At 45.4% G+C, this 15,467-nt stretch overlaps 1 protein-coding gene across 4 annotated transcripts in view; it reads left to right on the top strand.

The window, feature by feature from the left end:
• Positions 1-15,467, top strand: part of GLIS3 (GLIS family zinc finger 3) — a 1,101,679-nt gene that overhangs the window by 54,003 nt on the left and 1,032,209 nt on the right. For all 4 annotated transcript variants that reach the window (XM_029613449.1, XM_029613441.1, XM_029613435.1 and 1 more), the window contains exon 2: positions 673-1,157. In XM_029613449.1, coding sequence (XP_029469309.1) covers positions 782-1,157 — 376 coding nt within the window. In that variant the 5' untranslated portion in view covers positions 673-781. The remainder of the gene's footprint in view (positions 1-672; positions 1,158-15,467) is intronic.

Below are 15,467 nucleotides of genomic sequence, written 5' to 3'. Positions count from 1 at the left end.
GTATTAAGGCATTTGGGGTGGGGGATTTAATTTAATGGGTCGGGGGTGGGTTTTAGGGGGTTTTAGTGTGCCGGCTCACGATTTTAACGATTTTCACAATATTTTAAACACCCAAACGGCAACAATACGATTCCCTCCCCCTCCCAGCCGAAATCGATCGTTAAGACGATCGAGGACACGATTCACATCTCTACTGATGAGCCACTTTAAGCACTGTTTTTCCTCTATGCTGAACTTCATAAAGTTGAATTTTTTTGGAACTCCTACAAGGCATCCTCTATACCAGTATTTCTCAACCCAGTCCTTGGGGTACACCTAAGCAGTCAGGTTTTCAGGATATTCACAACGCAGTGCTACTCAACCCAGTCCTCAGGTGTGCCCTGAGGATTGGGTTGAGAGGCACTGCTCTATACATACTTAAACTATGGGGTATATATCAGGGGTAGAAAGCTCCGGTCCTGGAGTGCTACAAAGAAGTCTGGCTTTCAGGATATCCACAATGAATATGCATAAGGTATATTTTTTCATGCATTGCTTCCAATGTATGCAAATATATCTAATGCATGTTTGTTCGGGATGTCTTGAGAACCAGACCTGATTGTGGTATTCTAGGAGCAGAGTTGCCATGCACCGTTTTCCGATATTTAAAATATGTATCTCTCTCTTTTGCAGGCTTAACTTTTGTGCTATGGATAAGCATCTGGACTAAAATCAGCTTTGTGTATATATATTCCATCTTTGGATTTGGACAACAAGTTTTCATCGTTGCAGCAGAAGTACAATGAATAGCAGGTCTTGTAACATGAGCCACCGGACCTCGAGCACTCCTCAGGGTCCCGGGATGATCAATGGGCAGCAGATTCCACCTATCAGAGTCCATGCAGGAACACCTTGTCCATCTTCAAACAGCAACAGCCCAAGCCCAGCTGCTGGAAACCTGCATTTAAAAATGCCCATGGGAGGAGGGGTGGCTCCGCAGAGCATTGGGAATGATAGCTGCAGCCATCTTCCTGCTCTGAGCCCCAGGAGACAAGTCATTACAAACGGGAAGCCTTTGTTCCAGGTCCCTCAACCTCCAGGGCTGCCAGCACCATCACAGTCATCGAAGCCAAAGCAGCAGGAGTTTGGGAACCCCTTCCCCATAGGCAGCTTGAAAGGTATGATTTGCTTGCCTGCTATCGATACAGAACATTTTACAGTCTAATAATTAAATGTAGAAACCCCTGTACGTTTTTAACTGTATTGGCATTAAGAGACACGCAGGCATGTTAGACTTGATCTGAACGCAGTGTTGCTGGAAACTTACTGAATTCAGATGGTGGGGAAGGTTCCCCCTTTGTACATTTCTGAGTAGGGGGAACCCCCCCCCCCCAGAAAGATGTGGACTCTTCTTTCTTCTCTGCTGGCTCTATGATACTATGCTTGTCCTGCCTGCCCTCCAACACGCAGTCCCATCTAATGTGCCCTCTTAAAGGCAGGGCTCATGGGCCAACACAAGGACAGTGGCATTGCCCTTGTGTTGAACCCACTATGAACCCATACCTAGTGATTCCACTGGTATGCTGAGCCTCCAATTAAGGATTATTCAATTGTGATCAAAAGTAAGGTAAAAAAAAGTGTAAAGAGTCTGCATATCAAATCTGCTTGCATAATTTTAAAATCGCTCATCGTTTGCTTACAAATAACTAGAGATTTGCAAACATGTAAAACAAATTTTCCAAAATAGATTGAAGAACATGGAGAAACCTTATATAAAACTGGATGCAAATTTGTATTCAAATTTGTGCAGATTTGTCCAGTTTATGGGATCTGCAATGTCGATTCCCATGAATCTGCTCAGGTTTTCCACAAATAAGTTAGGTAAATTTTGATAAGTTTGAGGAAAATAACAAAAAAAACTCCACGGAACGAGAACCAGGCTGAAATTTGACTGTTTGAATTTGATTTAAAACTTTTTGCACATCTTTACTCATGGATTTAACCTCCTACAACTTCAGGAAAGGAGAACAATTTACATAAAAATTATCCAAACAAAAAAACTGCTACAAAAAGTGCATGCAAGCCTTTTTTTATCCTGTTTCTGATTGAAACAGAGCTGATTTGGAACTGTGGGATCTGCCTACCAGCGTGCCCCGCTTCCAGATGTCATCTAGGTGGGCTGCTAAAAGCATATTCACTGCTAACCTTGAACCTGAAGGTAAAGGGAGTTCCTAATCTTCATTTTCAGGCCGATACAGAACAGTGCGCTAGGCCGAGCGCACCATTTAGCCCACATTTGCTCACGCATTTTGCATGCTCTTTTATTATCCCTTGTACTGTAAGGGGTAATAGCGTGTGGAAAAAGTGCGGCCAACCCCCCCAAAACTAATAGCGCTCATCACATGCAAATGCATGTTGATGAGCCTATTAGTTATCTCTGTGGGATACTGAAAATAAAATGTGTGGCCAAGCCCAAAGGCAGGCGTTAATCAAGGACAACACCGGGAAAGTGTACAGAAAGGCAGAAAAAACTGCTTTTCTGTACACCCTCCGACTTAATATCATAGCGATATTAAGTTGGAGGTCCCAAAAAAAAAAAAAAAAAGCTGTCCGCTGGCCCGCAGGTTGAAAAATGGATGCTCAATTTTGCTGGTGTCTGTTTTCCGAACCCGTGGCTGTCAGGGGGTTCGAAAACCGATGCCGGTAAAATTAAGCGTCGGTTGTCGGACCTGCTGACAGCCTCCAGTGTCCCTAGCGCCTCCTTATTAGCATGGGCCCTAATTTAAATAAAGAATCATGCGCCCAGGAGCGTGTTCAGAGAGCGGGCGCTCAACACGGAGCGCGGGTCTCCTGCAGAGTTGTTTTGAATCGGCCTGTTTGTAAATTATGTCTCTTAGGGCTAGATTTATCAAAATGCGGTAAGTACCGCATGCGATAGCAAAAGGGGTGTGGTTTATGCAGTATGTATTGCATTTTGTGAAGAGATAAGTTAGTGCACATTGTGATACAAGCCTGATCTATTTCCTGCATGTGAGAGAGAGAGAGAGAGAGAGAGAGAGAGAGAGAGAGAGAGAGAGAGAGAGAGAGAGAGACTGGCCATAATAGCATGTCCCATGCATAGGTATTTGTATCCCTAGGATAGGCCCACCTAGTAACTCGAGGTGGGGAGTAGTTATGAGTGTAGGGGGTTAGGGGCCGCTTTCACATTGTACATGAGACGTACGAACAGAACAGTGGTCTCTTGTGCCAAATCTCATCTCGGAGTGAGTTTCCTCACTCCGAAGGCCAGCCAATCCTCACAAGAGACCACTGTTCTGTTCGTACGTCTCATGTACAATGTGAAAGCGGCCCCTAACGCCCTACACTCATACCTACTCCCCACCTCGAGTTACTAAGTGGGCCTATCCTAGGGATACAAATACCTATGCATGGGACATGCTATTATGGCCAGTCTCTCTCTCGCTCTCCCTCCCTCCCAATGAAATAAGCTGTACAGGACACATCGCAAATGAAGATAAACCCTTTCCACATAGTCACAGCTGCTATCACACCACCTAACACATTTCAAAAAGGTGTAGCTAAAATTCTGCATTATGGCTGTGCAATACTCTTCACAGGGAGCCACACATGCAAAACCACATTTTGAAAAATGAGGCCCTTAGTTTGGTTGTACAAGCAATGATGCTTGTAATTGATTACTATCATTTCTTATATATGGGTGCCTCTACAAGAATTCTGAAACATTAGAATCAGTTCAGAATGCAGCTGCCAGGTTAATTACGGATTTTAATTGTTGGGGTAGTATTTCTCCCAAATTATTGGAACTTTGTTGGCTGCCAGTCCAGCAAAATATTTTATTGAACGTGCATGCATTGATTCATAAGATTATTTATTGTGAGGACACCCATTGCATGGCTAATTTGATTAGGAGTTATGTACCTGCATGACAACTGAGCTCAGCTGGGGAAAAAAAAAACCCCAGCTGGTGGTTCCTTCCATAGGGAAGGAAATGTGTTCCAGATCATTCTCAACTGCTGCCCTCTTTATATGTAATTCCCTCCCTGTGAATTTAAGGGTTGTGTCTGATTATTTCATTTTTAGAAAACTGATAAAATGCTATTTAGGCAGGCATTTTCTTTTAGATGTCATTGATTTAATTGTTGAGGGATTGCTTATGTATGTTGTGTTTGTCTGTGTATGTGATTATTTATGGCTATAATTTTGTAATCCATATTGAAGACAATGTATTTTGGACTCTGCGGGAAAATAAGTACACTACTGAATAAAAATAAGATGAAAAGAGCACCACGAGGCACCTCTAAAGGGAAACTCCTTAGTTAGCCTCATGGAGAGGTTTGCCTTCGCTTTCTAATGTATAAAATACAGCAGCTATTAGAGGAGCAGCTCGGCACTGACATTGTGCTGGCTGACCGGCATTGCGTATTATTTGTGCGGTGGGGAATGTTATTGTTTTGCTGGGGAGGGAATGTTATTTTTTTCAGCTTTGTGATGCTGCCTCTGGTCTCCTCGCCCTAGTGAGAGTAGGAGAGGAGGTAGGCAGTGTTATGGAATTGTTGTTATTATTATATTCTATGTTATGCTGTATTGATATTTTGTATAGTTCTTAGTAAACCATTTTCGAGGAAAGGGATGGCATATAAGTATGAAATAGAAAGAGAAACCAGAGGCTAAATGCATTTTTTCTACCAAGTATCCTGCTGCTAATACTGTATGTGTTTGAAATCTCCCTACTTGCTCGCTCACACTCATTCTGTTACACCTCTCGCACTCACATTTGCACTCTACATACTTTCTACATGCATGCAAACTTGTATACACATGGTTAGGACTAGGGCTTCCCCCAGACCTGTAGGAAGATCACAAGTAACATAAGGTATTGGTATACTGCTCGGCTTCTTCAGCAAGCACAACTCACTCAGAGTGACTACTTACCACACGAAGCAGCTATGATGAGGAAGCCCCCCCACCAGCCTCCTCCAGGAGCTTTCCTGAGCAGACTATCACCATCTGTTTGTGGGAGGGGTGAGAGCCTAGTTTTATTTTCTAGCCTATCTTCCCAGGCTTGCAGAACTTGGGCTAGGCCCTGTCCTGTCTGGCTGTTCATATAAGAGTTCTAGTCCTCTCTCTTTCAGGTAGTATCAGGTTTTCCTCCTTTGGCTGCTTCCCAGCATCGTGCCTCAGACTACTGTATCCTCCTGCTTCTGCCTGGGAAGCAACCTCGTGACTTCTGACGCCCTCCTCATCAGACACCCTGCTCCTTGTAACCTCTGGGCTTCTCTAGGTCTAGGGCTTAGCTGGTCCTTTTCTTTCCTGAACTTCTGCCTTTATTATGCTTTTTTTTTTTTTTTCTTTCTTGTCGTTGTCACCATCTGTCTTTCGTTCTTGGGCTGCCATGGCGCCTATTTCTCTAGGTTGTCTGTAGTGCTGCGTATCCTGTTACAGTAGCATTACCAAATGCACTAATATATCTCTAGTATATTGCACTACACATATTTATTTATTTAAAATATTTATAGTCTGCTTATAGCAGATTTACCATGCTAAGCGGATAACAATAAAAGGTTAATGTACATAACATAACATACCAGTGATGGCAGATTAAGACCAAATTGTCCATCCAGTTTGCCCAGCAAATGGCTCAGGGTACTTACTACCTCATCATGCAGGTTACTCCCATGTGCTCTGTTAAGGATAGTAGCTACCATGCTTTGCAAATTATTTCCCATGCAGAAATGTTACACCTAAAGTAAACATAGCTATCCCTTTTCTTTATTACCAACCTCTGATCTTTAAGGATCCTATGCCCTTTTAAATTCACCCACTGTTGTTACGCGTGCTGTCTGCAGCAGACCCGCGGCATGACCCCCTCACCTTTCTACAGTGACTCCAGCCTCTGGTTCCTCATCGCTGGCGGCAGTGGGCCATCAGCTCTGTCATCGGGCCTCCCCCGGCTCTGCCACAGTCCTTGGCATTCCCGATCCTGTTTCCACTTCTCGTTGGGCCTCTCCACGTGGCCCGCGGAGAGACTCTGCTACTCGCGCCGCGCCCCTCCCTAGGCACGCGCGCATCATTGATTCTTAAGTAGGGACTGTGGCGGGAACCTAGCCATGGCTCCGGATGATGACATCAACCTAACTACAGTATTTAAGCTCAGGCTCTGCTCCCTAGTGTTGCCTTTGCAATAGGTCTCCTCGCTGGTCGAGTACTTATTGCTTCCTAGAGATTCATCTCATCCCTGCGTTCCTGTTCCTCATTGTTCCTGGATCCTGTCTCTTTGTTCCTAACCTGCTTTATGCTTCGGATTGACTACACGGACTTTGATTTTGCTTTGCCTGACTTTGCCATTGATCATCTCCAGACCCAGACCTCTGCTTTGCTCGACTACGCCACTGCCTATCTCCAGACCCAGACCTCTGCTTCGTCCGACTACGCATCGCCCATCTCCAGACCCAGACCTCTGCTTTGCTCGACTACGCATCGCCCATCTCCTGACCCAGACCTCTGCTTCGTCCGACTACGCATCGCCCATCTCCAGACCCAGACCTCTGCTTCGTCCGACTATGCATCGCCTATCTCCAGTCCCAGACCTCTGCTTTGTCCTAATATGCATCGCCTCTCTCTAGACCCAGTCCTCTGCTTTGTCCGACTACGCATCGCCTATCTCCAGACCTAGACCTCTGCTTCGTCCGACTACGCCTTTGACTATCTCTGTGATCAGACCTCTGCCTTGCCTGACTACGCTCTAATACTGTCAAAGAAGGGAACTAGAGCTGCTGCCAATAGATACGTTTAGGTGGTGGGGTGCATGACTGAAGTTTTGCATCGGCCTTGGCTATGAGGTTATGATAGCAGGAGTGGGGAGAGATGGGGAAGGACTGTGAGATGGGTGAGAAATGGAGAGAAGGTGGGGGTTGAGAGAGGAAGATGGAGCTGCTGGGGTGAGAGCCAGAGAGGGGGAGGGGAGCTGGGCTGTGGGAATGTGGGAGATGGGCAGTGGAAAGAGAGCAACAGAACCAGTAAAGGAGGGTGAGAGTTGGAGACGAATGAGTTCAAGAGGAAAGAAGTTTAGAAAAGGGAAGAGTAAGGGGCAGATGGAAGGCTGGGAAGGGGCAGTGAGTGAGGGATGAGGATGGGTAATCTGGAGGTTAGAGAAAGTGGGAGATAAAAAATGTGGAGAGAGCTGAAGAGGAGCAGAGTTGGTGATGCAGGGGGGAGATGGTGAGAAGTGAGATCTAAACATAGATCTCTGTGAAGCAGGGCTCTCTCAATCATTTGTATTTTCATGGTTGGTTTGGGGCAAGTTTATATTACTACTGAGAAATAGTTAACAAAATGGCAAGCCCCGTTTCATATCCACCTAGCAGTAGAGAGATTTTATGCCTACTGTTTCTCATGTTTTCTGTTTAGCCATATCATGACCTCCAATCTTAATTCCAGGATTATCCCAAATCATTATTTATATTGTCCTTGTGGGGTTCCACAGCAAATAGTGGATGCAACCAGAGTCAAGTTTCCTTTTTATATTTTACTATGGCTTTCAGCTTTATCTTCAGCTTTTTTTCTTAAACAAATCTGAAACATCTGTCCTGATGATCAGTTTCCTTTTATTGGAGTACCCAGACAATGGAGTGGGTCCTTCTCAAGAACCCTGTGTCCAGAGCTGACATGGAATGGGCCTATATTAAGAAGTCTCAAGCAACCATTTAGCATGTTCTCATATGTAGGTATGGGTGTGTATTTCACCATAAAAATTGCTTGGTGTATTGCATAAGACATGTAATCCACCTAGAACAATAATTTGAATAAGGCAGAATATACATAATGTCATGCTAAATATGTAATTGAGTTACAGGCAGTGATGCAATTAGGTCCCCCCCCCCCCCTTAAGCACTGTTGGGGCTGTTGCCCCCTTTTATCTCCCCCAAAGAAGGTCAGACAACAGGAAGTAAAATATCTAAGGTACAACCCTACAGTTCTTTTTGCAGCAGGAATCAGAAAATTCTGAAGCGCATTGGCAAACATTTGCATCTTTGGTATTATATTATAAAAATAATTTTCTAAACTTTTCTTATATAATTTATTTTGTTTTTATTGTGTAACAAAAGGAATCTCAAGAATCAGCACAGGGAAGAAGTCTCAGGGATGCGGAGAGAGAAGTAGAGGCTGAGAATCAGGGATAGGGGAATATGATAGCGGTCTTTAAGATCATGAGAGGTCTTGAACGAGTAGATGTGACTCGGTTATTTTCACTTTCGAATAATAGAAGGACTAGGGGGCATTCCATGAAGTTAGCAAGTAGCACATTTAAGACTAATCGGAGAAAATTCTTTTTCACTCAACGCACAATAAAGCTCTGGAATTTGTTGCCAGAGGATGTGGTTAGTGCAGTTAGTGTAGCTGGGTTCAAAAAAGGTTTGGATAAGTTCTTGGAGGAGAAGTCCATTAATGGCTATTAATCAATTTTACTTAGGGCAGTGATGGCCAACCTTTTGAGCTCAGTGTGTCAAAATTCATTAAAAAACCGAGCATAACTCGGGTGGTGTGTCACTTCTAGAAAAATCCATAATTGTGATATTTGTAGCTCTAATTAATAAGAAGTTATAATTTTAATATATGTACTGTATTTATTAATAAAGCAAAAACAAATAATTCTTTACCTTGCCTGCTTAGTGACTTTTTTGTTGCTGAATTTCGTCGGCTAAATCTTCAATTAAAACACTCTCTCCCCCTCCCACACAAACACTTACTCCCCTGGATTTTCTCATACACATTCATGCTCTCACACTCACTGGCTCCCTCACATACACCCACACCCAGGCAGGCTCCCATTCATTTTCACACCACTCCCGCTCCATCCTCCAGGCAGGCACCAATTCATTCTCTCACACCAGACCCCCAGGCAGGCACCTATGCATTCACACACATACACCCCCAGGCAGAGTCCCATTCATACACATGCACACACTAAAGGCAGACCCCCCTCTCTTTTGCCAGCAACCTCCGAACCTCTCTCATTCCTCTGCTGCCACTGTCACTGCTGCCACATGACTACTGGGGATGTTGCTATTCTTGCACATTCCCAAAAATTACATGTGCCAATCACTAAAAATATATATTTTTTTTAACCTTTGCTGTCTGATCTTAGTTTTCTAATTGGTTGGTCACAGGCTTTTTTTTTCCACCTTCCCTTTATTTTTTTTTGCCAATTCCTTTTATATTGTCTTTTTTTCTGTTTCTTTTCTCTCCATCTTCTTCCCTCAAACACAGTCAGGTTCTCATTCTCACATGCATTTCTCTCTCTCACACACACACAGGCTCTCACTGTCACATGCTCTCTCTCATACAACCATTCATACACACAGTCTCTCACTGGCACATGCTGTCTGACCCTCACACACAGGCTCTCTCTCACTCCCACATGCTGTCTTGCTCAAGCACATGCAGTCTCTGCAAACATTCAGGTCCTCACACACAATCTCTCAACTCATCTCGCACGCACACACACACACACACACACACACACAGAGACCCTCAGCCTCTCTCTCACCTCTGGGCCTCCTCTTCGCGGGTCGCCACAGGATGGGCTCTGCAGCGGCCCTGCTACCGGGCTTCTTCCTCTTCTCGGGCCGCTGCGATTTGAGATTCGCGGCAGCCCGTAAGCGCAAGCGATGCTCCTCTTCTGCACACACTGATGCTTCACCTGAGCCTCCTTCCTGCCCACGCGGCTCTGGCAACGTTTACTTCCGGGGCCGCACGGGCAGGAAGGAGGAGCATCAGCGCGTTCAACACGATCTTTTTCTTTGGGCTGTGGTGAAGTGAGCCTCACCACGGCCCTGCCTGTCGCTGTGCCTCCCTGCGCCCGGAGGCATTGGGGGGGGGGGCTGGAGGGATACTAAAAAAACTAAAAAACTAATTTTAAAGGGTTGGCGCAGCCGATAAAAAAAAAAGGCTCGGCGCAGCCGATAAAAAAAATAGATAGTCCCGAAATGCTAAGCGTGTCAGCAAAAACAGCTCGGCGTGTCACCTCTGACACGCGTGTCATAGGTTAGCCATCACTGACTTAGGGAATAGCCACTGCTATTAATTGCATCAGTAGCATGGGATCTTCTTAGTGTTTGGGTAATTGCCAGGTTCTTGTGGCCTGGTTTTGGCCTCTGTTGGAAACAGGATGCTGGGCTTGGTCTGACCCAACATGGCAATTTCTTATGTTCTTATGTTCTTATGATAGGGAGAGGAGAGGGAGAAGTGAGGATGGAGAGGAGGGGACACGCGGTAGATTGAAGGGGGGAGAAGAGAAAAGATGAGAGGGAGGATCGGGAATCTGGGATAGGAAAGATTTATGAGGGGGACCAGATGAGGGAGGATCTGGGATTAGGGTTTTATAGTAGGCGACTCCAGGATCTGGGAGAAGGGAGAGGTAGGAAGGAAGGGAAGATTCAGGATCTAATGGATAGAATCTGTGATCAAGGAAGAGGGGTGTCCCTGCCATGCTCTGGTCCTTTTCCGCCATGTACCTCCCTCTCTAACCTCGTATCCAGTCTGGCATATACACACATACACACCCAGCAGCAATCCCTTCTCTTTCTCACCCACAAGCACTGTACCCTAACCCCTCTTTCACACACAAACTTTCCCCAGCCAATCCTCTCATCTTCGAGCCCTTTTCCTCACCTGCCAATGATCCCCACTTAGCCCCTCCTATCCCCCTCCAAAATGATCCTCATTGCCCTGTCTGAGAGATGCTCATCCCCTCCCATCCTGTTCCCTACATGCTGCCAGGAGGGGAAAGGCTGGATAGGAAGCAGAGGGCTTTTCTCTGCTGAGTGAAATTCGGCACAGCTAAAAGGCAGCAAATCTTCAGCCTGCCTACTGCCCCCAGAATTTTGCTGCCCTAGGCTACTGTTTGTTCTTCGTCTCAGTGCAGCTACTGATTTACATGTTATGTTGTTTGCTCATTAACTAATAGTAAGAAGGTAGCAAACCGGGTCAGCGCTAGTGATTTTGCTGCCCTGTGCAAACAATTTCTGTGCTGCCTTCCCCCCCTACCCGTTCTATTTTTTTTAACACTTAAATTGTCTTATTTTTCCCAATAACCCACACAGTAGAAACTGTCAGTCTCACACTCTGTGCCGGGCCTCATGTCCCCACCAAATAAAACTCTCTGGTGAACCAAACTTTCAAAATTGTTATACTCCCCTGAACCTATCTTACCCCATCCAAGAGTCCAAAACACCTAAATGTGAGAAGAGCGATCCTCAGGTGCTCCTGCCCCACCTGCTGGAATGTAAAAATGGCACCGGCTGGCCCTGTAGCCAACACCAGTTTGTTATACATAAGTACATTCACTGTTATAGTGCCAACCAGAAAATCCTGCAAAAATAGACACTTGAAGCTCATATAGTATTAGGCCTATTGTAAGGTGTGTTGGGTGTGGGTTTGGCCCTCAGAAAACAAGTAAACTGAAATACAATGATATAGCAAACCTCCTATAACAAAACAGTACTAACTACCAGCACTTAAACAGTAACAAGCTTACATATGAAAAGACAACTCTGCCAATACTACACCAGGCCCTAAAACACCAATATACTTCTTATTAGGAAAACAGAACAAGTCAGGTTGCTATAAATCCCTACATAAAAACTACAAGCTAGCAGAATACCTCACTTCAGTCACACATGCAAAACACATTCATACCCTCACCAAATGCAGAATAAAGCCCCACCCAGCTGATAAAGTATAAATAGAAATGTGCAGACAAAAACTGAACTGGAAACCACAACAAACCAAACTTTGTATACAGCACAACAATGGAAAAACAGAAAAACCACAATTCTTCATAAAACATCAAACAATAAAATAAAGAAATATAAGACATCATAATAGTTAAACCATATTAATAAAAAAAAATATTTCCAAATAGCCAATGAATATAATAATATTCAATCATTAAGAACTCATATTTAAAACTTTTCTAAACAGCAATAAAATATTTAAAAATAGACACATCAGATACGCAATAGTTTAAACTAATAAGAATGGAAAAATCTCCTGCTCTCCATACCTGTGAACTTTTGATTTCCAGTCGTGGATCAATTGGAGGGGAAGGTTGCACAAAATTTCTCCACTCCTTCTCATACACACGTACATGCAGGCAGGCTCAGGCTCCTTCTCACTTCTCACACTCACACAAGGGCCGATACAGTAAAATCGTGGGAGAGTGGGCGAGCGCCCGCTCTCCCGGCGCGCGCACAGGCCACTCTCCTGTGCGCGCAATACAGTATTTTAATTTATTAAAATTAGGGCCGGCGGTAAAAAGAGGTGCTAGGGACACTAGCGTGTCCCTAGCGCCTCTTTTTTGACAGGAGCGGCGGCTGTCAGCGGGTTTGACAGCTGACGCTCAATTTTGCCGGTGTTGGTTCTCAAGCCCGTTGACAGCCATGGGTTCAGAAACCGGAAGCCGGCAAAATTGAGCTTCTGGTTTTCGACCCGCAAGCTGCGGGCCTATTTCAAATTTTTTTTTTCTATTTTTTTTTACTTTTTTTAACTTTCGGGACCTCCGACTTAATATCGCCATGATATTAAGTCGGAAGGTGCACAGAAAAGCAGTTTTTACTGCGTTTCTGTGCACTTTCCCGGTGCCTGGAGAAATTAGCGCCTACCTTTGGGTAGGCGCTAATTTCTGAAAGTAAAATGTGTGGCTTAGCTGCACATTTTACTTTCTGTGTCGCGCGGGAATAACTAATAGGACCATCAACATGCATTTGCATGTTGCGGGCGCTATTACGTTCGGGGGGGTTGTACGCACTGTACTGTATCGGCCTGACATGCAGGAACTCTCTTATACGTGCAAGCAAGCAGGTACCCTCTCTCTCATTCTTACCCCCACACAATGGCAGGTAGGCAGGCAGCCACTCTCTTTCATACACATATGAAGGCAAGCTCCCTCACACACACACACACACACACACAATCATGCAAGCAGGGAAGCTTGCTCTCTCTCTCACATGCTCACATGCAGGCAGGCAGGCTTCCTTGCACACACACACACGCTCACAAAGGCATGCTTTCTCTCTCATGCATACATACACACACACACACACAAAGGAAGGTTCCTCTCTCACACACACACACACAGGCAGGTTTCCTCTTGCCAACACAGGCAGGCAGGCTTCATTTCTCTCTCACACACATGCAGGCTGGGCCTCTTTCTTGATCTGCTGGCAGCTCTCCTGGGGCATCTCTCACTTTTCAGAAGCTGCCCAAAACTGCTGCTCTGCTGCCTTCCATCTTTTTGCTGCTTGCTCTGACTCCTAGCTCCACACAGGCTGACATAGAAGGACACATTGCAGCTTCCTTAATCCTTCCTCTTCTGACCAGCTCCCCTCGAAGCTTCTGCTTCTGTTCCTTTCCTCCTGCTTTGTTTCTGGCTGGCCTTCACACAGGTTGGTTGTGCCTCTCTTGCTGGTGTGCAACCCCTGATGTTTTTAGTCTTTGGCTGACTGGGGTCAGGTGGGCTGGCCACTGGTGCAGAACAGGATAGAAGTATACCTGGGAATTTTTTATTTCCAGTCACTCTAGGATTGTCATGGAGTAGTTGGGGGGGGCAGGTGTATGCACACAATATTTGTCTTAAACATACACACTCCAATATGCTCACTTGTTCACTCACACTTTTGTTCATACACACAGATATTTCTCATTCATGCTCCCTCACTGCTCTCCCTCACTGCTCTCCCTCACACACACACACACACACACACACACTTTCACGCACACTATCTTTTTTCCTATTCCCTCCCTGATGCACTCTCATTCATGCATACCCCTGCTCTAAGCCTAGGAAAAGGTGTCTATCGTAAAGAGCACCCTAGAGGATCGTGGGGACAAAGAAAAGTGAAATCCTGTGATTGGAAGCATTAACAGTTGTTTTAAAAATATAAATAAATAATAGCAAAATAAATTTTACCTGGGGGTTTGCAAGATGCCCCTTGCAGTGGGTGCTCAGGCTGAAAATTGGTGCAGGCCCCTGAATGACATAGCCCTGGTGTTCAGGAGCTGGTGAAAGGGGAATTCTGGCTGAGGCTACCCTGTGTGTTTAGCATATTGTGGAAAGGTGGTAGAATGGCCACCACAAGATCAGCAACAGAATCAAAAGAGAAGGAAGGTGGCCCCTGGAGAAGTACAGGTCTGCAGCTGGGACTGCTTTCAGTGGGATTCTGAAGCTCTGCCGTTAGGCCCTAGTTGTTCAGAGATTACTGCAGTGCCTAGTTCCGTGGAGGATGGATCAGGCCACTGTTTCTGGAAGTAGAGGCCGAGTTTGTGCCCCACCTGTATTGCCACCATGGGGCCGACTAGGAGAAGCCAGTGTAAATAGAGCAGGCGCATAGGTGGAGGTTCCCGCCACTGTTGAAATGTTGGAGGGAGGAGAAGGCCTGGGCAAAGCTGGACACGCTGGGAGTTGCATTAAAATTGGTCCTGCTGGGGAATGGGAGGCGCTGTGGGTGGTTGCGTGCATAGAGGACTGCTTTAACAGCAGATGAAATACCAAAGTGAGCTTGAGCTCCAGCACAAGGGCTGCAGTTTGAGCACAGTAGAACAGAGGCAGCAGTAGCCAGAGCTTTCCAGGGTTGGCCTGGACTGGAGAGCCGGTAATTCACTTAGAATTCCAGAGTCTGCGGGCCAGATCCGGAGATTTCCCAGGGCTGAAAATATTTTAAAAGCCGGCTATTGGATCCCGCTCCTTTGTTCTCCTTTGCCTTCTTGCTGCAGCTGGCTGCTCGGATAAGTGAATCTGCGAAAAAAAGATTCTGATTGTGCAGTCCTGGCACACATAAAAACCCCTCTCCCTTTTTTTTTTTTTACTGCACCAATACTGCGACTGTCTCTGCCTTGACGCTCCGTGGGTTTGCACCAAGGCACCAGTCGACAGGCCACGTTTTACTGAGTCTCCACCAACCCCCCCAGGTGTGCCGCCCTGTGTAAATGCACTGTATGCACATCCTGTCACGCCAAGCCTGGGAGCAATTGGTATGTAAGGTAAAGGTGCTGAAGCAGTTTTCAGCAGCATTCTAGAAGCACAGTTTTGAAAGATCTTTTAAAAAGACTTGTTGACCTAGCAAATACCCAAAACAAAACCAGCTAGGATGCTACGTCAATCAACTAATCCAGTATGTTCCCAATATTCACTTACATTTATTAGTGATTACATACTGGTTCATGAACACTTTTTGGTCTGTCTTTGGCTGGGATACAAATGCAGGGTCACAGCTATGAGCTGGGGATAGTCTCTGCTTGGCCTTTGGGCAGAGACTGAGCAGCTGTACAATATTGGGGGTTAATGCTCTGTCATCTGGCCCTATAAGGGATACAGTGTAATAAACGTTGCCAAAGCAGGAGGATTAAACCTTTTTTAACCTTTAAAAAGACAACTCAGTCTACTCAATAATTCACCCATAAAGTTGCAT

The sequence above is a fragment of the Rhinatrema bivittatum genome, chromosome 1 (genome assembly GCF_901001135.1).
Source record: "Rhinatrema bivittatum chromosome 1, aRhiBiv1.1, whole genome shotgun sequence".
NCBI lineage: Eukaryota > Metazoa > Chordata > Amphibia > Gymnophiona > Rhinatrematidae > Rhinatrema > Rhinatrema bivittatum.
Note: the sequence above shows the minus strand (reverse complement) of the source record. Positions and strands in the feature narration are given on the sequence as shown.